Source organism: Tyto alba, unplaced genomic scaffold (genome assembly GCF_018691265.1).
Source record: "Tyto alba isolate M040663 unplaced genomic scaffold, T.alba_DEE_v4.0 Super-Scaffold_28, whole genome shotgun sequence".
NCBI lineage: Eukaryota > Metazoa > Chordata > Aves > Strigiformes > Tytonidae > Tyto > Tyto alba.
Window position 1 is genome coordinate 1,994,402 of NW_024881302.1, and position 25,452 is coordinate 2,019,853.

The 25,452-nt window shown below is 56.2% G+C and overlaps 1 protein-coding gene across 1 annotated transcript; it reads right to left on the reverse strand.

Annotated features, from left to right (window-relative positions):
• Window positions 1-1,905: 1,905 nt before the first annotated feature.
• Window positions 1,906-24,228, reverse strand: SYNGR3 (synaptogyrin 3). The gene is made up of 4 exons (XM_042798346.1): window positions 24,072-24,228; window positions 12,620-12,860; window positions 6,735-6,877; window positions 1,906-4,618 (listed from the first exon to the last, which is right to left on the reverse strand). Exons 1-4 carry the CDS (start codon window positions 24,168-24,170, stop codon window positions 4,409-4,411), a joined length of 693 nt encoding a protein of 230 aa, XP_042654280.1. The 5' UTR covers window positions 24,171-24,228; the 3' UTR covers window positions 1,906-4,408.
• Window positions 24,229-25,452: the final 1,224 nt, after the last annotated feature.

Sequence of the window (25,452 nt, forward strand, 5' to 3'; positions counted from 1 at the left end):
ATTCCACGGAAGCCACGGTGGGATTTGCTCACGACTAGCCGGTGTCGGCCCTTAGCTTCGTTTGGTTTAAGCGACCTCAGGGCTCCGGAGCCGGAGGCAGCCCTTCGCCGTTTGGGGGGGGCGGGTTGGGGAGAGGCAAGGGTAGGGGCTGCCCCTGTGAGGGGTTGCGGGTCGACGGGAGGAGAAAAAAAAAATGCCGCAGTTGTTGCTTGCTGTTGGGAGCGTGAACTGGTGGGGAAACTCATCGTACACCGTGTCCAGGCGGAACAGCCGGTGAGATCCCAACTGCGTGTGGACGTGATCTCATGGGGAAGGGTCTGCTCAAACTGCAGGAGAGACAGAAGCGTGTAACGGGGGGGGGGGGAAGATCTTTTTGCTAAGTATCAGCTAAGCGAAACTTCCATCTCACTAGGAATAGCTTCAAACGTCGGGGAAAAGATTCCGATTCTTTCAAATCTTTTAATATGCTTAAAATAAATCGGCAAACCCCCTGATGCGGGTAACTCCGGTGCTGAGATGTCGCTGTGTTGTCACAGCAGCCTCCCGGCGCGAGGCGGTTTGGCAGTAACTCATCCCCAGGACCGGGACAGGCTTGTTCGAGTTCCGTGTTCTGGCGCAGCCCTGCCCTCTGCGAGCTGGCGGCTGAGCTCGGGGAGAACAGGGCCGGGTCGGGGGGGGGGGAGGATTTGGGGGGGGGGAGGCGGCGCGGGGGCAGCCGAGGTCACGGCACGATTCGGGGACGTGGGCTGGGCGGTGACAAGGAAAAGCCACCAGTGCTGCGGTACCACAGCGAATGCACAGGGTGGGAAAAAGAAAAAAAAAAAAGCCGGAGAAAGCAGCAGGAAGGGTGACGTTACGTGTACTTGAACCCCAAATAATACGCCGCAGTTACGACACCGATGGCTCTAATTCTCTAACCGCAAGCCCGTAAGGTTGTACTCAGTTACAGTCCGTACCTGTCGGCATCAGTCCGCCTGACGAGTTGCCGGTGTGCTACGCCACTCAGCGCGCGGCACTGCCGACACCCAGCAGCTCGCGGGGACGCTGTGGGGTCTGGCGAGGGGGGTTCCACGCGCGGGGTAGGCGTCTCGCCCCGCCGCTGAGCTCAGGAGGAGCTACAGGGGCTTTTGGCAACGGCCTCGCCGGCCAGCCAGAAAATGGGGGTTGTTCAAGGCGGGCAAAGGCTCTGCCCAAGGCGTGTGTGGCTGGGGCGGTGCGGAACCGCGGGGAGCGCGGTTTGTCCCGTCCTACCTGGCTGACACCGCCTCGGCCGGGCGACTACGGACAGAAACCCATCATTATCACCTGGAAAAAAAAAATAAAAATAATAAAAAAAAAAATACAGCAGTTGCGGGCTGCCTGCCTGTACGGGCCGCCTGCCTCTGCCCGCAGAGCAGCCCCGGCGCCGCGAGGCAGAGCTGACCCGGCCCCGCGGCGCTGTCGGTGGCGGAGGGAGCGGGGCTGAGCCTCCTCGAGGTGCCTGTTGCGGCTGGACACGTTATTCCCAGCTCCGGTTTAATCAAGGAGCAAGCTGCTCTGCCTTCCCGCTGCCAGGAAGCCTCACGGGCATCCAAGGCCCTTCCTCCCTCTTCCTCCTCCTCCTCTCCTGCCAGGTCCTTACGCGCTCACCGGGCCGACTGCGAGTTCAAGGTAATATTGACTTGGGGGGGGGGGGGGGGGCTGTAAAAAGCTGCTGACCTCGAGAAGAACAACGGTGCCTCGGCCAGGGGCTGGGGTCGTGCTGGAGTCATCCCCGGGTCACCGTTGCTGCTCCGAAGGTCAGTCTGGGGGTGCAGGGGGTGTGTGTGGGGGGTCTGCGGGGGGGATCTGAGCGGGGGGGGTGTCTGCGTCCCTTCTGCATCCCGGGAGGGTGGGGAGGAAAGAAAGGCAACGCAGGCCTCGGTGTGTACATTCAGATGTTGTAATATTGAGCATGGTTACACCAGGGGTCAGGACGCGTCCCGCAGTCGGACAGAGCTTTAGTTCTTTACGGTTACAAGGAAACTCTGGAACAGTTATATAGTTAGAAAAAATACAATGTACTGAACAAACATTATCTCACATACAATCAATTTAAACATTTAAATTGATTATAATTTTGCTAAAATATTAACACAAGTACTGTTTGTGCTGCTAAAATTTCAGTGTTCCCTCTAAGGAAAATATTGCTACAGTTCTACCGTACCCTGTATTAAAATCCTTTGCTTTTTTTATTTTTTTTTTTTCTTCGATTTTTTTTAAACCCAGCAAGACCGACTCCAGAAAAATCACAAGGGTCCCGTAATTAATTTAGGCTTATACCGTGCCGGGGCCTGGCTGTCCCTGGCCTGCTTCACGCTGCTCAGCAAGCCCTGCTGGCGCCGGCCACCGGCAGACGCCCCTGGGCCACCTCCCTCCTCCTTGCTGCTGGCGTTAGCCAAGCGAGCGCCACCTCGGTAACGCAGCCCAGCAGCCTCCTGCTACGGATCCCCGACAGCGTTCGGCTCTCCGGTCGCCTGCAAAGGTGTCCAGGGGGGGGGAGAGCTGCCCCCGCTGCTGGGAAAACCCGTGCTGGGGCCGCCAGGTCTCACCTGCCCGGGGAGGCCGAGGGAAGCGTCCAAGTTGGGAAATGCTGCCCGAAAAATCCCCTCGCGGCTCCGGTGCCGTCAGGTGAGCGGAGGGGAGGGAGCGCCGAACGCACATTTAACCCGGCCGGGGTGTTGGGGGGGGGGGGGAGGCATTAATGCACTTTGTCACCGATAATGACTGCTCGTGGCGAGCTTCGCTGCTCGTGAACGGCTGCATTTATTTGCAACGTAGCAGCAGAAATGAGCTGCGTTAACGATGACAAAGAAAAAAAAAAAACAAAAACAAAAACAAAAAACCCCGCTGGATGTTTTTGCTACAAGGCGAGCTGGGGCAGTCCGGGACCTATTCCTTGTCACGAGGTCAGAAGGCAGCACGCAGCTTTTGCCGGCGTAAATTGGCAAAGCGAAACCCTTGCCGGGAAAGCCGGGGGCTTCTGAGGACGGAGCTGCCACTGAGGTGGTCAGGAATTCAAGTTTTAGCTCCTCCGCTTCGTCCTTAGTGACAAATAGCTCAGCTCAGAGCCACCGCGCAGGCAGACGGGCGGGGAAAGCAGGCAGGTTGCCGACAAGGATCTACTGGATTTTGCACGTTTAGCTGGTTTTGACAAGGCAGGGATTTTGCAGCTGAAAACCAACACTGAGCCGCTTTCCTGGATGTTTTTCCTTCGCTCTCTTCTCCCACTACTTGCAAACCCAGGGCCGGGAGCCCCCACGTGAGGGACTTCGACGCCCTGTGAAGTCTCTCCAATGCTCCGTCTCAATTCCTCATTTCTAGAGGCTGCAGGGGAAAACGCACGCTCGCACCTGAGGTTCTGCTGCAGCTGCTGACAGATGGTGGCTGCTCCCAGTAGAAAAATACAAGTTCAATTGCCACTTTTAATTGCCTTGGACTTTGAGTCACCGCGACACCCACCCCTTTTGTGTGTTGGCAGCTCCGGGTTTGAGCATGAGTAAATCTTCCGCGTTGCCAACCAGAAACTATTTGTAAATTTGCAAACTTTCCCGACCCCTCGGTGAAGAAGTGGAACTGCAACGCACCGTGTTTTCTGCTGATAATAAGCCTAGCCCTAATTAGCAGCCAACTATTGCTGAACTGGTTTCCAGTCTCAAACAGTAACTTTTTACATCCTCAACCAGAACCCCCTGGAAGCGTCAAGAGCCGTTTGGCTCATCAACGTAACCCCGACCCGCTGTGCCCCGCCACGCCGCTCGCATCCTAAGCTAAGTTTGAAACGCGTGTTTGGCTTTTTTTTTTCTTTTTTTTTTTTTTGTACAGTAAATATATACAAATAAAAGTAACACAGACACCACTTATTTCTTTGTGAATTTGGCACTTTCCATGGAACGTGTACAGGAAAGCTCTGCAGTGGGAGCAGCACGGGGGCCGACGGCCCCGGTGTCACCCACCCACCCTCTCGCCACCACGAGACCGATTCTGTGTTAGCTCTGGAAGAACGAGATAAATAGCAACTCCTCAGCTACTGTGTTTTCTAACAGGAAAAGGTATTCTGGGCTTTCCCAGGCGCTCAGCAGAGCCCAGCGCTTACTGCCCGGTGTCAAGCCTCAGAGAGGGCATTTTATTCATCTTCCGCCACGTGGAGGTGATGTGGTAGCAACCTTCCTTCCTTCTGACTTAGAGGGAACACTGCTTTTATAAAACCCTTGGACAGGTAAGACAAGAACCAATACCACTGTACAGAATTCACTGCACAACTAGCTAATAGTAAGGAACCCAGCACTGACTTGCCACATTAAGGAAATGGGACTGAATACATTTGCAATCAACCGGTTAAGTGTACTGCACCGTAGGACTCGGTCTCCCGGCACGCGGCCCTCGCCCCTCAGTACGCTGGCACTTGGTAACCTTTCGGGTTGGCGTCTAAGGTCTCGGTGAAGGGGGGGCTCTGGTAGGTCTCTGTGCTCTCGATGCCGCTGCCGGTGGGGTAGCCGGGGTACGCCGCGCTGGGCTCGGTGGCGAACTGGTCGGTGGCGAAAAGGGACATGTCGGTCCCCAGGCGGTACCTCTGCAGCGCCTTCACCGCCAGCGCGACCTGCCGCGGGGGGGGGGGGGGGGGGGGGGGGGGAAGGTTAGAGGGGGGATGGCAGCGCTGCGGCCGGGACCCCGCGGCCCCCCAGGACCCCGCGGCCCCCCAGGACTCTGAATCCCCCCAGGTCCTCACATCCCCCCAAAGACGCTGTGTCTCCCCGTGACCCTGCAGCCTCCCAGGACCCCACACCCCCCTGGGACCCTGCATCCCCCACAGGACCACGCATCCCCCCAGGACCCCGCGTCCCCCCAAGACCCTGAACCCCCCCAGGACCCCGCAGCCTCCCAGGACCCTGCATCTCCCCAAGGCCCTGAACGCCCCCAGGACCTCGCATCCCCACAAGACCCCACGTCCCCCTGGGTCCCTGCATCCCCCAGAAGGACTCCGCATCCCCCCCAAGGACCCCACATCCCCCCCAGGACCCCGCATCCCCCCCAAGGACCCCGCATCCCCCCCAGGACCCCGCATCCCCCCCAAGGACCCCACATCCCCCCCAGGACCCCGCATCCCCCCCAAGGACCCCACATCCCCCCCAGGACCCCGCATCCCCCCCCCCTCAGCTCCCTGCAAAGCACCGAGCGGCTGCTGGCCCCGCTCCGTTACAGCCGAGACCTAAAACAACCCCAAACCACAACCCCCGACTCTAAAGAAGCCATTTCTATGTGACAGGTTGACCCCCAAAACTCTCCCTGGGGTGGGGGGGTCGCAGCCTGGGCTCGGCTCCCCCAGCTTTGTGGATTTGGCACCGCTGGCACCAATAAACCCACCGGCTGCGGGGAGGGAAAGCTGCCGAGTCTCTGGCCAGTAAAATAGGTCAGTTCTGCCGAGACTCCTTCACCCCCTCCCAGGTTGCCAGTATTCAGGTCGCAAACCGTGGGAGATGCGGGCAGCAGAGCTGCGAGCGCACCACGCTCGCTCTTATTTCAGGAGGCTTCATTAACAATTCAATTAGTTTAGAAATGACAGGCTCGGGGAGGGGGTGGGGTGGGGGGGAAAAAAAAAACACCCACGGACCCCGAGAACAGCTTCCCAACCACCGGCCGGTGCCCACTCCCGGCCGGTGCCGGTGGGGCCGGCGCTGGTTGCGTGCCACGTCGCGATCCCGCCGAGCACCCGCGTTTGTTAACGGTACCAGTGGAGGGGCTGCTGGTGCGGCTGACCACCCTCCGTGCTGGTGGCACTGGTGTCCCCACTGCCCTCCCCAGGGTGGGAGCGGATGCTGATGGGACAGGGGGAAACATCCCACCCCCTGCCCATCCCCGGAGGCCGCATTAAACGGGCAGCCTGGCAATACGGCGATGGGGAGGAGCTGTGGGGGAGCTGGGATTAAATGAGATTTATTTGGATCATAATAGAGGGGGGAGCAGTTAAACTGGTGAGCAACTGGAGCCAGGCCGGCTACTGGAGCGCCTCAGCCTGGCTTTTGCCTCTGTTTTTTTAAGGCAATATGGAATTAGTGCACAACTTGGGTGCTCTCTGCCCATGAAGAGCCAGAGGCGGGGGGTGGCAGTGACACAGGGGCCATCCGTGCTTCTCCAAGCGCAGCCTCCAGAGCAGGAGCCCCCCGAGTGGAGCAGGGACCCCCAGGTACATGCGGAGGGGTCAAGGAGTTTTGCACACCCCTGGCAGCCGTCCCACTGTGCGGGACGGGCAGCAGAGGAGCCAGCCTGGCTTCCCCCAAGGGTGAGCTGATGAGCCCAAGAGCTCCCCAAATCCCCTCTGCCATCCCGTGAGACCACCTCGTCGCAACGATCTACTCCAGGGGACTCGTTCGCTTCCAACCAAGCCGCTCCCGGCGGGGGCTAACGAGGCCCCGAAACGAGGGCAGCTCGTGGCTTGGCGACACGTTTTCAACGGGAATGCAACCTGCCAGCCGCAGGAGAAGGGGAAGTCTGGAATTCCCCAGCGAGAGGGGACGGAGCTGATGCTTCCCGGGTAAGAAACCGCAAGTTTCATCTGTATTTGGAGGGACCGCAGGTTTCCTCAGTACAGCCCCTTGCTGCCCGTCAGGATTCACTTCTCCAAACCGTGCCCCAGATTCCTCCCCCCAGCTCAAGCGCTCAGCTCGGGGCAGGTTTCATTTCTCCTCTCCCCACCTTAGCTCCAAAGCTGAACTCACCCAGACGATGATGGAGAAGAAAGAGAAGGTGATTGCTGCCCGGGCAGCGTCTGCTCCTTGCGAAACCCCTTTGCTCATCGTCGTCCGTTGCCACTGGTTTGCTAGGAAGCAGAAGGCTACAAACCACAAGAAGGACAAGAAACCTGAAAGAGAACAGAGCTGGTCAGTGCTGCCCCTGCCCACCGCCACCTCCGCTGCAAGGACCCCTGTTTGCTGATGTACAAACACACTGCCATCAAGATTTTCAAATAGCAGCAGTGATCTTTGATGCCCTGGCCTGTGCTGTGGCCCAAACGGAGCTATTTTAAAAAAGGCTGATTTGCAATCGCCAAAAAAAAAAAAAAAACAGGGATGGGAGGAACCTCGAAGGGCCACCCTGCTTGCTGCCTCCCCGAAGTTCAGCTCACCCAGATCTCAACCTGATCTCAAAGACCTACAGGGACAGCACAGCCCGCTCCGCGCGAGCAAGGCCTCGCAGTCTGTGGGATTTCAGCCTGCTCGCTGGCACTAAGGTGCTACCAACTCGGTTCCAGCACCCCAGCGTGCCGACCCACCGTCCCCTGGACACCGCTGGCTCTCACGCTTCGGACTGGTTACTGCAAACCTCACCCAGGACGAAGCCCGCGCTCCCGGGAGCAGCACCAGGCTGCTCAGCTCATGCAGGAGACGGCTTCACAGCTATTCTGCGAGGGCCCAAGGACACAGCTGGAGAGCTTATAAAAAGGCAAGGAACGATCACCCAGGAATACGGACAGGCTGAGGTTAACCTCCGCTCCAAACACGAGTGACCCTGGGATGTCAGTGCATCCTCCCACGGGCGCAGCAAACGAGCAAGCGCTCGTCGTGCGCCGTGTGCCCAGGGCAGGGACGCGGCAGGGCTGCCCACGCCGGCTTCACGTGAGAGCTCTGCTCAGCCTGCCGCCCTCCGCGCACCACGCTCCTGCTCTCAGCCTCTCCGGGCTCTGCGGGATTGAGCAAAAACGCTCTGGTGATCATTCCTGCCTGGAATTAAAGCTGGCTGAGCAAGATAGGGCTGCAGCTCCTCTAATTCAATCACCAGCCAACAGCACTGCCCGGTGCCAAGGAGCTCAGAAAATAGACAAGAAGCAAGCCACGAGCGCCCAGTGTAAGGAGCAGTGATGCTTTCCAGCGCTGGGAAGCGGAGCTGCACAACCTGGAGCTTTCCACGATGCTGTTTTAAGGGGTCTCCAGTTTTCCTGAGAGTCCCCAGCACCCCCCCACACCCGCCGATTCTGGGTGTCAGCGCACGCGTGGACGCGGGGCACAGGCAGGCGGGGTGCTGAGCTACCCAGCACCTTCCCAAGGATCTGCAGCACGTCGGTACGAGCTGCCACACTGCCAGTCCCATGGGGCAGCCGGCTGCAAAGCACAGTCTGACTGCAGGGAGAGGAAAGAAGCTTCCTTTATTCTCCTTTATCTTGCCAGTTGTTCCCAAGTACGATACTAAATGCACGCGTGCATCCACATCCAGTGCCAGAGCTACAGGGCTCATCGCACACCTCGCCTTTAATTCAGAATTTGCTTCTAAATGTGGTTTAAGAAAACACACTCCTCGTCTCCTTCTCTTGCATGACTGGACCTGGGGCTTCCCAGCCAGCGATGCTTTTATCAGCTTGGCCGTGCCCAAGCCCTTGCACTGCCCTCACAGAAACACAACCTCCAGCCAGGATCACCCAGGCTTTCCTTTTCCGAATTATAGCTAACACAACAGCCCCTTTTTGCCGAATCTAGCTAACGCCTGCCACCAAAACCACTCCCAAATCTCTGCATATACATTTTCACTTTCTTTTAGGATGACCCCCCCCATCATCAGTGTTAAACAAGACCTCTGGGACTTATCCCTCAAAGGTCATCCTCAGGGACAGAGATGCTTTCTAGTTCCCCAGCTCTGCTATCACGGGGTGTCACCAGCAGCTGGCCCCAGTTAGGGCAGGCGGATCCAACCCTCAAATGTGAACACGGGAAGATACATTTGCTGCAGCTTGGACGACCCGTATGTGGTGGGTCGTGGTCCCCAGGTCTCAGTGCAGGAGATGCTGAACCGCATCTCCAGAGGCTGCGCTGCTGCAGCGCTCCCACCTCCGGGGACTTGGGGAGCAAACGCCACGGCAGAGGGAACACTGCCCCTCCCGTGCTCGAAGCCTCAGTGAGGAGTTTCTTGCTCAAAAATGCACTTTCCTGGAGCCAGCAGTGTTTGGAAGCCAAAAAAAGCAGGGATGAAATGGAAGAGCAGCTCCCAACAGGTTAATTCAGAGCTGCACTGTGGGGAGCAGAGGGATGCTCAGGGACAAGCTCTGGGGTCACGCAGCGCCGGCACCCAGGGACACGGGGGCTCAACAACGGGACGAGGCTGTGTCACCGGTTTACAGAGGGTGACTTTGTTCAGGGGGGATTTTTTCTGTGTTTAACACTCGATTCAGGGCAGCTCGTCCTGGGCAGGACACTCGGGCAGACGGGGCTGCCTGCTGACCAGCAGCACAGAGCCCTGGCTAGCGCTGGTGCCTTCTAAGGGTCTCCAAGAGTTAAAATGACATCATGCACATCTCCAAGCATACACCGGCTGCGCTGGGTATTGCAGCTACCGACTTCCTCTGCAACACCCAGACATGCGAGACGTTGACCTTCCCAGGGCTAAAACCATCCGCTCCTTCAGCCAGAAATGTCGAGCGGGGGGTCACTTCTGCTGCCACCCATGTGGGCTTCCCAGCGGTTTTGTGACGCACAGATGAGCCTTTCCCCTCCACATCCAGCTCTGCTGGGATCCCTGAGAAGAAGGAGGATTCCCTCCAGTGCCCTGGGGAAGCAGGAAGGCAGGTATCGCTGCCAACGGAGGAGAGGGGGTCAGCCAGAGCATCTCCAGAAACACCAGTCGGGCGTTGTTTGGAGGACTGACGCACACCTGCGTGTGAGACCAGACCTCCCAGGGAGCTCTCTGGGAACTATTTTTGTTCCTGCACCAGCGCTTATTTTCATGTGTGATCATGTTCACCTTCTGCTAGCACTCCTTCGAGACGAGACTTTGCCCCCAATAACGTGAATCAGACAGGCAGGATTGCAGCTGACTCCCCCCGACTCCGGGCACCTCACCGGGAGCACGGCACGGTCCCGCTCCCGCGTGCATTTGCAGCATCAGGTGTAAGCGGGTGTTTTGGAGGCGTCTGTTGTTACCCACAAATTTTAAAACCTCATGAAGAGGGCTGAGCTGGCAGTGGCGTGGAGAGGCTACGTGTGCCGGTCCCAGCTCCGGCTGGAAACAGGCACCCTTCCAGCACCCTGGGGGCAAGGAGAACACCAGGGAGCACCGCAGGACCCAGTCGATAATTATCATTTTAGGATCTACAGACAACAGAGTGCAAACACCAGGAAAGATGTGTTACAGCCATAATTACAGCCTGGTCCCAAGCAAGTGCACGTCTATGGGAGCAGCTGTAAGAGCAGATGGAAGAGAAAGTCGTAAATGCTGTTTGCACAGCGTGGTGGCCCTGCCTGCACCCCTGCCTGCGCCCCAGCATTACCTCCCAGCCGGCTCGGTGGCTCTGCTCTGCCACCGATCCGAGGCACAAGTCCTCTTTCCTGCAAGTGAAAGGAAGCGTGGGTTAACGCCTTCATTAACTCCCCCCGCAGCCTCCACTGACAGCGACTGCCAGCTGACATCTGCTTCGCTGGCAGCCAGCATCAGGCTCCTGGGTGACCGGGGCAAAGGGCCAGAAAAGACCTGCTTTTGTCATCCACCCCCCCACCCCACCCCACACACACACCACCCGGTTTGCAAAGCTCCTCGTGCCCCAGCACGTTCCTCACCCACTTATTTCCCAGATGTGTTTTTTTAGCTTTTATACCAGGCAATAATGCAGACATCACATATGGAAAGAAAGGATGAAATAGTTACAAGGAAGCAGGAGGAAACCACGCACCCCGTCCCTGGTGGGGAGGGAAAAAGGGGAGGCAGCGTCAGAGGGTCCCACAGAGGAAGTCTCCAGGGGTTATTAATGGAGAGGTAGTTAAAAAAAGGCAAATCCCACGGGTCAGCTCTGCCCCCTGGCAGGTTGGGTGCCCGAGGCTGGCGGGAGCAGTGCAGGGGGGTACGGCGAGCTGCGATCTCTGCAGCTGTGGAGGCTTCACGTGCCAACGCAACCCTGCACCTCATCTCTGCCGCAGGATCCGCCTGTGTCAACGCTTATTCTGGGAGCAACCGGCTGCCTGGCGTTTCCGTGTGAGTGGGTGTGCTGGCGGTGGCTGTAGGGCTGTAAGGAAGGTTTGGGGCAGCCGTAATTTTAGAAAAGTGAAGGCACAACAATGAAATAAAATACACTGATCAATTCCTCCTGCCGGAGCCCAGGGACACGCACCCTCCCCTGCGAGCCGACGGGGCAACTGCACGTCAGCAGCTTTGCAGACCCCGATAGGTGACAGTGTCGGTCACAGGCTCGCATCCACATGATCTGCATGTGATTTGTTTTACCAGCAAGGAAGCGGCTTGCCTGTTTTCTACCAAGAAGGAATGGCCCGAGGGAGCAGGACACATCTGCCCAGACACAGGCTAATGACATGATGCACCCGGAGCACAAACATCGACCCAGGGCGATGCCGGGGTAATAAAATGTCACCGCTGGCAGCACACCTGCGTTGGGTGGATTTACCAGCGCAGAGCTCTGGTGCAATCCAGCAGCCTGTCCCCAGGGCAGAGCACAACCCCTGCACGGCAGAAGCTTTGCAGGGCAGAACCTGTGTTCTCCCGCTCGCTGCTGAAGCCCGTGAACGCGCACGCGATGCGTGACAAGTGCAGAAGAGGAATGAGGCAGAGATTGAGCACGGTACCGTTTCACACATGCCTGGCAGGGGAGGGAACGGCTGTCACCAGGTGGAAGGCAGGGAGGATCATAGCCTCGTACCCTGAGACGCAGCATCAGCCAGAAGATGGATGTGACATTCCCCTTCTGCTTGAATCGAAGGGTTGCAGGCACCAAGCCCCACGGAAGGGGCTGTAAATATCGTTTAACAAGGGCTGGATGCTGGTGCTCTAGCACCATGTGAATAAGCTTTCCAGCAAGGAGGGAAAATCCTTAAAAACAAGCGAGTGCAGGGAGGTGATGACAGATGTTTTCATTTTGGACCAGAGAGCCATCAGCGACGCTTGTGCTGGATAAATCACCTTCTGACTTTGCTAACACAAGAGCCTGGAAATGGAGAACATCAGCTGCCAATTCAGCTGGGCAACTCCCACAGCAGCCGAGCGGAGGACGGCCTCTCCCAGTCAAGGCATCCCACCCGCTCGTGTTTGCACGGATGAGCCCCAGGGCAGGGGGCTCAAGATGGTGCAGAAGATCTGTGCCAGCCCTTGGGAGCCCCAGACCCACCTGCACACCGCAGTCCGGGAGGCAGCAGGGGATTACAGTGGTGTGTAGAAGCGTGTTGCTGCTTTGTTCCAAAACACACATGCACAAAGTGGAAACAGGCCCAGATGTAACTGATGAAACAGCGTTTGCTTGAGCCAAAACCGGGAGGTGTGGGAGGGTAAAACGCCCTGTCTGAGATGCAACCACCAAGCCTCGCTTCTCTCGGTGGCCTCACCAAACCCAGCTCAGCAAATGCCTCCATTTGCAGAAGCGACACAGGCGAGTGGGCCACCCCGCTGTCCCCAAGCCACCACACACCAGCTTCCTCGCTGCTGCCTCTGAACTCACAACTGGATGGGACAACCCATCCGCTGCCCCTGCCCTCCCCGACTGAGGCACACGAGTCGTGCCACGCCGTGGGAGGAGAGGGGAGGACTCACGCGTGGAGCTGCAGGGCACAGCATCGACCCTGAGCCGCCCACGGAGCCAGCACCGTCCTTTGCAAGCACAGCAAAGCCAGAGACGTACCTGAAAAGCCGAGGTCCAGCAGGACGGCCCGTTTGCGGTCCTTCACACTGCTGATCTGCTGGAAGTAGAGGTCCACGACAAAAAAGAAGATACAGCCAAAGAAGGCAATGATGCCAACGGCGATGCCGTAGCTGCAGGCACTCTCATTCTCATTGAAGATGCAGAGCAGCTCGGGGTTCTGGCTGTCCTTGTTCACGTAGCACTCGTTCACGATGGAGCCAAACACCACGATGGAGAAGATCTGCAGAAGGAAGGAGAAAACACCACTTGCTGCTGTTTACATTTAACTCTGTTTTCCAACAGCAACGTAATCGGATTCAATCCTGTCTTTGATTCCATGGCAACACGGCATTTGTTAGACAGATCCTGACTCTTGCCTGGTTGGTGGCCCCAGGCAATGGGCTGCTGGATGGTACCTAGGTCCTCCTTTGCTGAGAGCCAGTCTGCCTTTCAGTGGCTTGGTTTGCAGAGTGTTTTAAGAGATGTTATTCTCCGGTCAGGCTAAGGAGGGAAAAAATAAATAGATGGGCCAGGTCTCTGCACAGTCTTTCTGCTCATGCTGCTCTTCACTGTCAGGCTGTGCTCGACAAACCCCCTTGTGTCACCGAGGAGCAAGGAGAAATGAAGTTACAGCGGATAATTGAGTTGCTGAGCAGGCTGACCCAGGGAAGGGCTGGATGCCCGGTGGAGGGGGGACGGGACCTGGCAGTGTGGGGAGCAGCTCACCTGGGTGCAGAGAGGCAGGGGGACAGGCTGCCCTGTAGATGACAGGGCAATTTTTCGCCTGGCTTAGCAGGGGTTGAAGGATGCAGCATCCGCATCCATCATCCAGTGACCTGGTTTCGGCCCTCTGAGGGAGAAAAGGGCAAGGGGTTTGCAGGTGGCTGCCCAGGTCCCACTGCTGGGGCCTGGGGGTGTTTCATGTCCCTGCAGGCAGGGAAGGAGCTGGATGGCAGCACGCAGACGGCTGCCTAAATTAATAGCACTCACGATGCTGCGTTCACCTCTAAAGTAATTCCTTTATCCCTCCAACATCAAAGGCAGCAAGTGGAAGCCACGGGACCAGCTGCATTACAATTCACTCTGGAACCTGCTCCGTCAGAGCCTAGAAAGCGCTGCACCACCGTTTGGGTTTGAAGGCTGCGAGCAGGGAGGGAAGCGAGGCGTGCAGACACCCTTCCATCAAGCTGTGAACCTCTGATCTCATCCCTCGCTGCCAGCACGGGCTCCCCGCATCCTCCCCAGCCCCACCAGCTCGCAGGACACAGCTGGAGGCTGTGTCTGCAGGCGAAGAGATAAGAGGCTCCTCCAGCACATCCCGGCGTGGCGGCTGCCTGGGAGCAGCCGGGGTAGGGTGCAGCTCCCGCTCCGGGTGCTCTGCTACACCTTCTGCAGTAACAGCACGACACGAAGTGCACGAGAGCAAGGCAGGAGACAGACAGAGGTGGCAGCCGAAAAGCCACGTGACAGACGGCATTTGGTGGCCTTTGCAAAGTCACCTGTGTCTCACGGCTGATTCCCGGCCGTGGGCCACCTCCTGCAGCCCCGTGCTCCCCGAAGAGCGGCGTCAGCGGAGCTGGGTGGAACGGAGCAGAAGCCACTACGAGCAAACCATTCGGTAACCTCTAACCACTCTTTAACACAACACTGTGACAGGCATTTTTTCTCAAGCACTGGCCAAACGTCTCACTCCTGCCTGCCCCAAAGGATTCCGTTCGGATTTCTCTCCTCCAAACTCCTTCCAGTGCTGGAGCGAAGCTGAGCCAGAGCTTCATCTATCTGAAGCTACTACCAGTGCAAGTGGCCCGTTAGCAAACATGTCTCAGATCGTCTCCACCAAGTCTCGTCCAAACTGGAGAACAAAGAAATGGATCTGCAAGGGACTGAACTACTGAAATGTGAAGGGATCAGTGAGGGATTATTTTTTTTCTCTGTAGGGTGTCATCTGAAATACATGACGAGCAGAAGCAGAGTCTCTGGAGTACATCCTACCTCGGGTGTGCAGGAGCTCCTGCATGCAGCTACCCCAGCACCCCCAAGCCTGGGACTTTGCCACCAGCTTCTCATGCTGATATCTGCAAGCACGTGATGGACGAGCAGGGTGCACCATGCTCACTCCCGCCTCCAGAAACCCGCCAGCAGGACAACCGAGGGCAGGGTTCATCTTTAAACCCTTTTAGCCAGGCGCTCTTCTAGTGACAGCAGACTCCTGTTACTTCTAACACTTAAAATTCAGGCCACCAAAACACCTCGTGTACCTCCCACCACTGCCCTTAGACCCTCACCAGCCCTGCGCTGGCCCCTTCCCCACCACGGCCCGCTTGGCCGAGGGGATCAGCATCTCCATCCCGGCAGAGGCGAGGGCACATCCCTGTCCGTGCGACGGGCGGGACTGGGTTTCAGCCCTGGCAATGCTCCCCACCCCCAGAAATCAGCTCATTCTTCAACAACGCCCTCCTAGAAACGTGGGTCCTGTCCTCCATCCATCCCCGGCTCGTCTCAGCTCTGACCACCAGCCACAAGCTCGACAGCAACCCGAGTCTCCCGCGTGCATTTGCACCCTCTTCCTCGCTGGCGCGGCACTTAGGGAGCGCTCGGCCGCCACACCGCGACGGGCACATCATCATCATGCAAAGAACAAGAGGGCTGCATTGTAAGAAAGAAACAACAGCAAACAGTAATAATAATTTTCCCAGTGCTTTGGCAGCAGCTGTAATATCAGCAGTTGTAAAAATCTGTTCATAAATAATGCAAAATTGTTATTTACCATCAGAAATAGCAGCAGCATTTATAAAACAGGCCCTGGAAGAAATAATGTGATTCTGGAAAACATGAATAATTGAGAACCTCTGATTCCATGGGATTATTTCTCTGGCAGGCCTGCGAACTCATACGCTGCTTCTCCGATAAGTGTTTTACTTAGTCCTCCCAGGATTAACAACCTGGGCTACTTCTCTGTGCTTTTGGGTGCCAGTTTCAGTGGGTGAGGGAGGGCTCCCGTAAATATGATGAAGGATGTTAGAGGACAGGGTGCCTAGCTGCTGCAAGGCAGGTTTGCACACCTGGGGCTGGCAACAGAGGATGCCCAGGGAGCGCTTCTGGGATGGCTAAATGGGAAAAAAAAAAAAAAAAAAACAAACAAACCAAAAAACAGATGTTTCCCTATTTAACTTCAAACTCCAGAGGGTTTTGCAAAGCTAAGCATCCTTCTTGCTGCTGGCCAACCTGAGCGGCTCAGCTGAAACCCCCTCGACGGGGCGCTTCGTTTCGGCGCAGGCAACATGGGACACGCAGCTTCTTCTCGGGAAGGCCAAAACAGTAATGAAGTGCAAGAGAACACATTTGATAGACGCGCTCAAAACATCAGCGCTGGCTGAAATACTCCTGTCAAAACACGCTTTTCAGTGAAAACAAGTCATTCCATGGATTTTCGCTCCCTCCCCCCATGATTGAAATTTTATAGGTTTTCTTAAAAAAACAAAAGTGGTGCTGGTAAAATATTTTAATGAGAATAGATTTGGTGTTGTCTTTCTAAGTATAGATGAAAAAAAAAAAATGAGAAAATGTGGGTAGATGGGGGAAAATAAAACCCATACAATTTTTTTAAAAGTTCATGCAAGACAAGTGCCATTTTCCAATCCCCTCTACAAACCGCACTTGCTCAAACCCACAACCAGTTCATCAGAGGCTTGACAGCAAAAATACAAGGTCAGATTTTCCACTGTGGGTGAGATTTTAGGGGTCTGAGCGAGGAAGCGGGAATCCTGCTCTCCAGAGTCACTCCTCTGACTCCCACCTCCTCCTGCCCGTCAGGTTGGTCCCCGAAGCTGCAGTCCCTGTCACCAGCCACGGCAGCGACAGCGCTCGGGACCAAGTGCAAGGTCACTGGCAGGCACGGAACAGGGGCATCTGCTGTGTGAGCTGCTGCATCCCAAGCCCGGCCACCCTTCTACCCGGGCTCTTCCGTATCTCCCAGGCTTTGCGAAGGAGCCTCAGCATTCCCAGGACTCTCCATTTTCCAGCTGAGCAACCCAAACAAATTTCACTCCCGCTGTGTCAACCGGTGCAAGACCCGGTAAGAAAACTGGATTACCTCCAGCCACCCCAGTATGAAATAGTATCCCGTCTGCCAAAGTTTTTTGCATAAATCAGCTTGCAGCCCAGGGTCTCCTGGCCAGAAGCCTGGCGTGGGCTGCTCAGCCCTGACTCTCCCCCGTGTCGGAGAGCGGCTGGGAGCCCGCGGCACACGGCTCTTCAGCTGCGGGGATGGATGGCAAGGAGGAAAGCTGTCTTCTCCCATCCTTTCCATTAAGACTTGCACTTCAGCCACACAAAGGAGCTTCTGTGCCTCAGTCACACCCTGCGAGGGAGAACAACGCCGGGCAGGGAGATGCATGAAGTGCTTGGACCCACGATGACGGGGATTCAGCTGCTAGTGCAAGTGCAAGGGGAGCTCGTGTTACACCAAACCAGCGAGAAGCCAGGGATCTCGCCTCTTAATGAAAGCCAGCTGCCCAGTTCCCCCAGTTTAAGGTTTGCTTCCAAGCAAGAGGGGCCACCTCACCAGCCCAACGAGCATTTCTGCACCACAGGACAAAGGGATGGGTCTCGGCAGCGATCGGTGACAGGGTCTGGGTACGCCAGTCACAACGGACTCTGAAAAACGGCTGGTGCAAAGCCGAGACCAGAGGGGTTTTGAGTATCACCTTAAAAACCTGGGAGAGCACCCCAGGGACGCTGTTTATGTGAGGCTGGAGGCGTCTGGGCAGCAGCCTGCAGTTCCAGGGTTGGCTTTGGTATCCAAAGTACTGGACCCAGATGCACATCTCGCCCGCTTTCCTTGCTTGCTGCCGACCTCCCATTTTCCCCACTCACCCTATTTTAGGCTAGACCTCTTGCCTCTTTTGCCCTCTCTGGCCTCAGCTGTTAGGGGCAGGAGACTGTGACCGAGTGCCAGGTGCCCCGTGCTGGTGGATGTCCCAGCAGGGGCTGTGCTGGAAGGACTGGGAGGTAATGACACACAGCGGGCAGGCTGCTAGCCGCACGGCCATGCAGGCAGCCCTACAGCAGGAGATGGAGTGAAATCTCATTTTTTCCCCCAAAAAAAAGGAAAGGGGGAGCCTGAGAGGGCAGGTTCCGGGCACTCGCAGCCAGGTTGCTGGACCCCCAGCTACTGTCAGACCCTTGCAGGAACCCAGGGCGCTGGGGATGCCTGTGTGCCCCATGATGGAGACACCATTTTAGGTGTGCATAAAGCTGGGAGACCTGCGGCTGCCTTCTCTGCACCAGATTTTTACCATCTGGAAGAAGGTGGCTGGCCAGGCTGCCTGGCTCAGCTCTGTAATTATACATCGCAGATCCACGTCCCCTCCCGGGGCTTGAGCTGGCTGGACCCCAGGACACGCACATTTTTCATTCACGTTGCTTTTAGCCTTCTGTAGCCCAGGCACCTAAAATGTGCTTCAGGAGACCTCGTGGACTGAGCACAGCCATCGCAAGGAAAACAAAAAGCAAATAATGCAAGACAGCACAAGCTGAAAGCTTCAGTGTGTGAACTGTCAGCCATTTTAAGGCGAGATGTTTCCACTGCTGATACACTGTACTTTGATTTGGGACCTATAAAAAACATTACCAGAAGGTGTGGGGTTGTAGGAGACTGCAAAACCTTGCTTTGATTGCACACACAAGGAACCATTAATGTCAACGTCAAGGAAATTTAATGCATGAAGAAAAATAAGAAGCCACCGCTGATTTGCTCTGCTGTAGCTCACAATCAACGGTGATGGGCACAAACCACACGTACAGAAAGCTGGTACCAACGTCTGGGTGAACCTGCGCCACTCTAACACGAGCATCAGTGAGACAGATGCCACTTTGCTCAGCACCCTCCCCTCCCCGAGCCACCACGCAGCAAGTCAAGGACGGACTACCAAATGAGAAGGGAAAATAATTAAGGTCAAATCAGCACAGGCCAAATCCTGCCTGGTGCTGAGCGCTTCCATAAGCCCCCTTGTCTTGAGTCGCATACATACCTTGTGCAGATACTCCGCTCAGGGATGAGTTAGACCCTTGGCAGAGGGCCAGCTTCCTTCAACACCCACCAAGCCCAAATTCTGGGGGAATCGGGTCCTGGGTCCCTCTCCAGTTTATCTTTACAGTTGTCAGTCACAGGGAAGTTTCCAGCACAGATCTGCATAATTTATTGGAGGGTGTGAAGACTAAAAAACTACTTTAAGCACTGCCAGATCTCCCACAAGAACTACAGATATGACCACAAAGGAAAGACCTGACGCAGTTTCTGGCACAGAAAGAGGTGGTATGATGCTGGCCGTAATGGGTTTATGGACATGTCTACCAGGCTAATCAGCTTGGGAAGGATGCATATTGATGACCACATGACCAATTTTTACTGAATTACTTTTTCTAATGTGGCAAGAGATGCTGGCTGAAACACAGCACCCATTCAAAGTTCTTAATCTAGTAATGCAATCTGAGCACATGGCAAGCCAGCAGTGTTTTGAACCAGTGATGACAGGAAAATGATAATTTAGCAGCATTTTAAGCTCAGATGCAGTGAAACTTCTGCATAATTCCATTACCAAAAATGTTAAATTCAAGTACTGCCTTTAATGTACAGCCCACAGAAAGAGAGAATTAAGACGGAAATCTGGTGACCCTACTGAAAAGCAGCCAAGATCAGACAAAGTCCAGAGCAGCTAAGATCATGCTAATGATTCTTATCATCACCGCAGGCTCCTTACGTGCCAGACGAGCCTTGCAGCTCTTCTCTAAAAGCCTCAAGTGCTCAAGAGTCAGTGAAACCCCTGAAGGCCTTGGGAGCTGTTTGGAGCTTGCAGCACCGGGGCTCCCACCTCGTATTTCTCGTTGATGTCCCCTGGGGTGAGCTCGGTGCTTGGGACACCGAGCAGCCATCTCCACCAGACCAGGGAAGGTCTGCTCCAGCGAGGGAGCTTTCCAGGCTCCAACTCTAACCCTTTACAAGAGCTGTGTATTGTAGCCCTGCAAACCCAAACGTACGCCCCACAGCACCTCAGACCAGCACCCCTGCAGCTTCACCCCGGGTGTTAAACTCCTCAGAAGTGCTCTGTCCTGAGGGAGCAGGGTAGTGACAATCCTGGAGCCATATTCTTCTTCGTTTGCACCCTGGCTCTTCCACTCCTGAGCTTGTTTTTTGTAAGAAAAAGAAACACACCTTTACCACAAGCACAAATACTGCCCTTCCCATCCCTCTGGAGAAACAAACCAAACCTGGATCAGGATGGAAAGGGCACGCTCCCTCCCTCCAAGAACCACCACCTATTCCTGGTACATCAAACCACCACCCAGCACATCCCTCACCCAAGTCCCAATTCAGCAAAGTGCATTTGCCCTGCTGAAAGACAACAAGCCACTGCATTATGGACTAAGACCCATATCAGTGCAAAGTCGAGCACATAAAGGCTTTGCTGGATCTGAGCCGACATAACCTCTGGTCATAAAAGTTCCCTACCGCAATATCAAAGGCTACAGGGACTGCCACTTTGCTGCCGTGCCTCTGCCAAGTAATCAGATTTGGCTGCCCTAGTTCAGTCCCTTAAAAAGGTTTTGCTCTTAAAAGTCTAAGACTAAGGAAAACCCAAACAAAATACTGGGCCTAATGAGATAAAATACTGCATGGGGAAAGCTCTCTCCAGTGACCCAAGTAATGAACTAAAAATTCATTCAACTTTAAGAAAAAAGAAATAATGGCAGCAGACAGCTGCCGACGTGCCAGTTGCAGACAAGGTTGCCCAACTGTGCAGGTCATGGAGGCAGCAAGAGAGGGGACATTGGAGCAAGAAACAACCATTTTAAAGAAAATACTTAAGTATTCCTCTACGTTGTAGTAAGCCAGGGACCTGACGGCCTGCTGAGCTCCATGGAGGTAGGGGGAATGGCTGGGTGGGTGGAGGGAGGCAAGAGTGGCCCAGAGCTTCCGAGCAGGCTGCACTGGTGGGACTGGGCACCGCGCTTTTACTGTTGCTTTTACTGAAATTCACAGGAATTGCTGAAAATATTTTCCAGAACTGCTTTTAAAAGTCAAACCTAAACCTATATTAAATGAACAGTGCCCCTGCAAAGCTGCATGGCCACTTGAACGTCTAGCTGGTGCTGGCAGTCACAGAGAAAGGAACTCATGATTCTGCAGGCAACCTTGTGGATATCGAGTTCAGTTTGCTGTGCAGAAAATGTCTCAAAAGGAAACCACAAGAATGATCACATCTTCATCTGACAAACTGCATCAGATGGAGGGGGAAGAGATGAATGAGGAACTGTTAAATGGTTCTTTCCAGCTTTTGATTTTCAGTTCAAGCCAGGAGTGTTTTTTTCTCTACAGATACTCAGAATTACTATATCTCTCAGGGAGAGGTTGCTGTCTGAGGCAGATTCAGGAATCCCCTTTTGCCATCACTTCCATTCGGGTATTTTTACACTGAAGTCACCATTCACCTGCCAGTTTCTCAGATGTTTGCCAGCACAAGGTCTGAGCTGCCCGCCCCGAAGCAGCTACAGGAGTCACAAAATGAAGCGGGACCCTCCTTTGGTGGTAGCTCACTGTGAAACCCCAGCAACGGCCATCGGCCGCATCGGCACCGAGTCGCTCGTGCCAGGCGCGTGAGACTGGCCCCAGAGCCTCAAGCTGGTTCTCCATTGCCCATACTCCCACCCAAACCAGCACACCTCAGGCAGCTCCGTCCTCTTCTCACCAAAAGGAGTGTAACGTCACACACTCAGCAAAGGTTACGTCTCCAAGGTTTGATCCAACTGCATAGGTTAAACACGTTTAAAAAGACGCAACAACAAAGCACAGGAAGGAAAACCACATGAAGAAAACCCACCCCAACACCTAAACTCAGTCATCCTCAAAGCCTCAGTCAAGGGCTTTCTGAATGACTATCCCAGGCTGTTACATGCAGGCACAGGCACCTTGTCCTCCTCGTGATGGCAGGCAGGAAAGCCCGGGAAGGTTTCTGTTTGCTTTGTGCATCGGGGAGCATCACGACAGGGTGCTGGTCCATGCCACGGTGCGGTAAGGAGCAGACACTGCCACATGCCACAGCACAGCCACACTCTCCCGGGGCAGCAATCACAAGTGTCAGGGCAAACAGAAAAGCGACAGCGACCTTGCAGGCAAACCCTTTTGGCTGCCTCCTCTGTCCAAGCTCTCCACCTTGACACGGGTCCCACCTGGCAAGAGCAGCAAAGCAACTGTTCAGGAGGAGCCTGGGCACACATAGCTTTACAAAACCTGCAAGAAACAGCAATGGCCATGCAGGCAGGTGGGCAGGAAATATCCACTCATACCTCTCACCCAACTGTGCTCCCTGCTCGAACCAGAAAGGAGCTGTAAATGATGAATGGGTTTAAGACACAGGTAACCGGACTGCAACAGCCAAGCGAAGGCCAGCCAGGGCTCTGAACCTCCAAGCTGGAGCGGCGAGGGAGCAGGGTCCCCAACAGATCTGCCAGTAAATGTGAGACCTGGGAAAAGTGGTCCAAAGGGCTTTTAACGTGAGCTTCCACAGCCTGACCCCCAGCACACTAAAAACAGGAAAAAAGTCCCCCTTGAGCTCATCAGGCTTTGGAGCCAACTCCAAATATTGCAAACAGTTATGCTTGGGACAGCACAGTGCGTATCTCACACTCATCCATGCCAGTGCCCCCTGCACTGTTTAGAGTTCAGTTGATGCGTTCATGTAGTTGTAAGAGCTCCGTTTTCACAGATTCCCTGTGAACACAAAACCATGAAACGAGTGACTTGTCCACTGAATAAACCAACCAGCAAATACATGCACGAATATTTTCTAAGCTGGGATGTTTCTTTTATCTCTATATTCCATATTCTGTCACTGTTTCCCAGCAGCATTCAATCTCCTTCTGTATGACAAGGATGGCGAGCTCTCTGGGTGCGTGGTGGCAGATTTATTTTATGAGCCTAACTCACCACCTGTGGGTCAACCAACAATTTCTCTAACCGTGCCCAAAACCAACACCATGGCCAACAGTTTGTCATTGCCACTCCAGGTGGATCCAGACCAAGTTTTCTGGACTGAAGCAATGCTTCTTGGAAACGACTGATGCCAGGTGCCTGAACCCTGCCCAAAACTCCCCATCTACCCCCAAGCTGGATGCTCCAGACCCATACCTGGCCTCCCTTCTTCTGCAGTATGGAGCCGGGGGGGGGGTTCTCAAAGCCCTGGAAAGCACACTGGCTCCCATCCAGCAAAACACTTAAGCATGTGGTTTAACTTTAAGCATGTGATTGCAGCTGGAACTGCACATGGGCTTAAAGATAAACACATGCTCCCACGTTGTGCTGTACATGGCCTCGGCCAGGGCACCCCACCCCAGAGCGCCCCACAGGCGCACCCACCGTGTCGGCTGGAAGGAGGACGGCCAGGAGGGCAGCACCTTCTCAACACCCCTTTCCTTCGCTCACTGTCTGCATTTGGCACTGCTGAAGGTGACACAGAGCCAGCACAAGTGGCCCAGGGCCTCCACGCAGAGCAGAGGTGTGACACAGGCGAAGACAAACCCCCCCAGGCCCAGTTTGACTCGCCCGCAGCCTCCGGCCAAGCACCAGAGCCAGTAGCTGGCTGTGGCGAGAGCCAGGCAGACCCTCCCCACGGGGGGCTTTTGGGAAGGGATTGCCAACTTCCCAGGAGCAGACACACATGCAGATCTTAGCAGGTAAAAGCCAGGCTGGGGAGAGGCAAATTAGTGGTCACCCTCACCCCCTCGAGCAGCCAGGCACCACGGCCTCAGCGAGCATCAGTGCGCAGCTTCCCGTGCTGCTTATTCACGGATCATTGGTGAGCAAAGCATTCCCCGAGCGGCTGCACAGCATATTCCACCTCCTGCTCTCTGCTCCGCGGTAGGAACTCGTAGATGGGAAACAGCCAAAAAGGATGACATCCTTTCAGAAGAACAGAGGGAGCTGGGCAGGGCTGGCTCTCGGATTTCTTCTGTCACACACACGCACGCATGGGGCTTGGAAGGCAGCAAATGTCCTCTGCTTCCTGATGCAGACCCCATCCCCTTGCTCTTTTCTCAAGCACCAGGGACAAAACTGCTAAGGGGCAGTGGCACATCCACCCACCGCACCTTGCCCCATTCCCAGTGAATCTCCCTGCAAACACCCGTGGGAGCCAGCAAGCCCTGCCGGGACCCGCTGGCCACCACCCGCCACGGCTGCGGGAGCACCGCACCTCGCACGAACGCTGCACGGTGCCTGCTCACCGCACGCTGCAACGGCCACCGCACAATGCAACGGGCAGCGCGTGTTGCAACGGGCGCTGCACGCTGCAATGGGCGCTGCACGTTGCACCGGGCACTGCCCGTGCCACAGCCGCTGCCCGGTGCCGAGCCCCGCGGCCCCGTTTCCCGGCCAGAACGGCCCTTCCAGCCTTACCCAGGTGGTCACCCGGAGGATGGTCTGCGGCTGCTTCAGGAAATCCACGGGGTCGATGGCTCCCCCCGCCCGGCCCGCTCCGAAGGAGGCTCCTTCCATCTTCCCCCTCCGCTCCGCGCCGAGCCCAGCCGCGCGCGCCCCGCGCCGGCCGCGCGCCTGCCCGCTCCCCACCCCCCCACCCCCCCCCCCCAGCACCTCCCGCGTGGGCTCGTCCGCAGCGCCGCGTGCGGGCAGCGGGAGGAACCACCCGCGGGGCGGGGGGACGCGGCAGGTGCGCGCAACCCGGCGCGCTTTAGCTTTACCCCCCCCCCCCCCCGCCACCCACGCAAAGCCGAGCTGCGGTGGCGGGACGCGGCCGTGGGCACCGTGGGCAGCCGGTGTCACCGTGCTGCGGTTGAGGACACCAAGGGTACCGCCGGGGTCACCGCGCTATCCCAAGGAGTGCCGTGCTGCTGCTGGGGGCAACGCGCTACAGGGCAGGGGTCGGGTGTTGTCACCAGGCTGTGCTGGTGTCACTGGGCGATGGCAAAGGGCTACCTGCCCTACAGCCAGGGCAACCCCCCCGCCCCGTCCCTAAGTACCTGGGCTGGTGGCAGGAGGGACATGCCGTGGCACGGTGCACAGGGAGGTCACCACGCTGCTGGGCTCACCTCTGCTGCAAACACACAAGCCGATAAACACCCGTTCTCTGCCCAACCCCGCCGGTGTCCCCAGGCCAGGCAAATGTAACAGCGGAAGGGGCTGCTGTCACCTCTGGGGGGGAACGGGAGGCTGGCAGGGTCCCCCCCGCAGCAGGCAGGGCCCGAGCGACGTGGTTTGAGGGGGCTTGGCGGGGCCTTTGGGTGAGGGAAAGGTTTAGCAGCCGCTTCACGGCGAGGCACGCGGTTACGCACCCGTTAGCTGGTGCAAGAAGAGGGAAGCGAAGCCTGAGCAGGATGAAGCTCTTGTTTCCCTCCTGCAAGAAGGGAAGAACCCAGACCTGCCGCAGGACAGGAGGAGGCCAAGCCCCATCCCCACTCCTTCCCCAGGGACAGGAGGAAGGAAGAAAAAGAGAGGAACCTTACAGAGGGAAACCCTCAATTACTGCAAAGGGAGTTCCTCCCTGCGGCTCCAGGACCATCTCCAGAGTTAGTTTTCATAGCGCCGCGATGATGATCCCGGTTCCATAGATACCGATGCCATGACAACTCTGACATCATCTCTGCTTCGGATGGGAACTGCAGGGAAAGTCGCAGAGAGGAATACGCATGCACTGCTGGCGTGGAGCAGGCCTCCGCTCGGGGCTGGGGGGCTTCTTCCAGCCCTCCTGCCCCTGCAGCCCCGTGTCCCCACGCAGGGACCAGTGCCCCTGCCAGATCGCACAGGGCACGTGTGTAACAGG

What these genes read in the sequence shown, in the direction of transcription:
- SYNGR3 (XM_042798346.1), bottom strand. Translation starts at nt 24,170, where the DNA reads ATGGAAGGAGCCTCCTTCGGAGCGGGCCGGGCGGGGGGAGCCATCGAC. An exon ending in TCCTCCGGGTGACCACCTGG is followed by an intron (nt 12,861 to 24,071) that starts GTAAGGCTGGAA and finishes TTCCTTCTGCAG; the next exon opens with ATCTTCTCCATCGTGGTGTT. An exon ending in GCTGGACCTCGGCTTTTCAG is followed by an intron (nt 6,878 to 12,619) that starts GTACGTCTCTGG and finishes GTTCTCTTTCAG; the next exon opens with GTTTCTTGTCCTTCTTGTGG.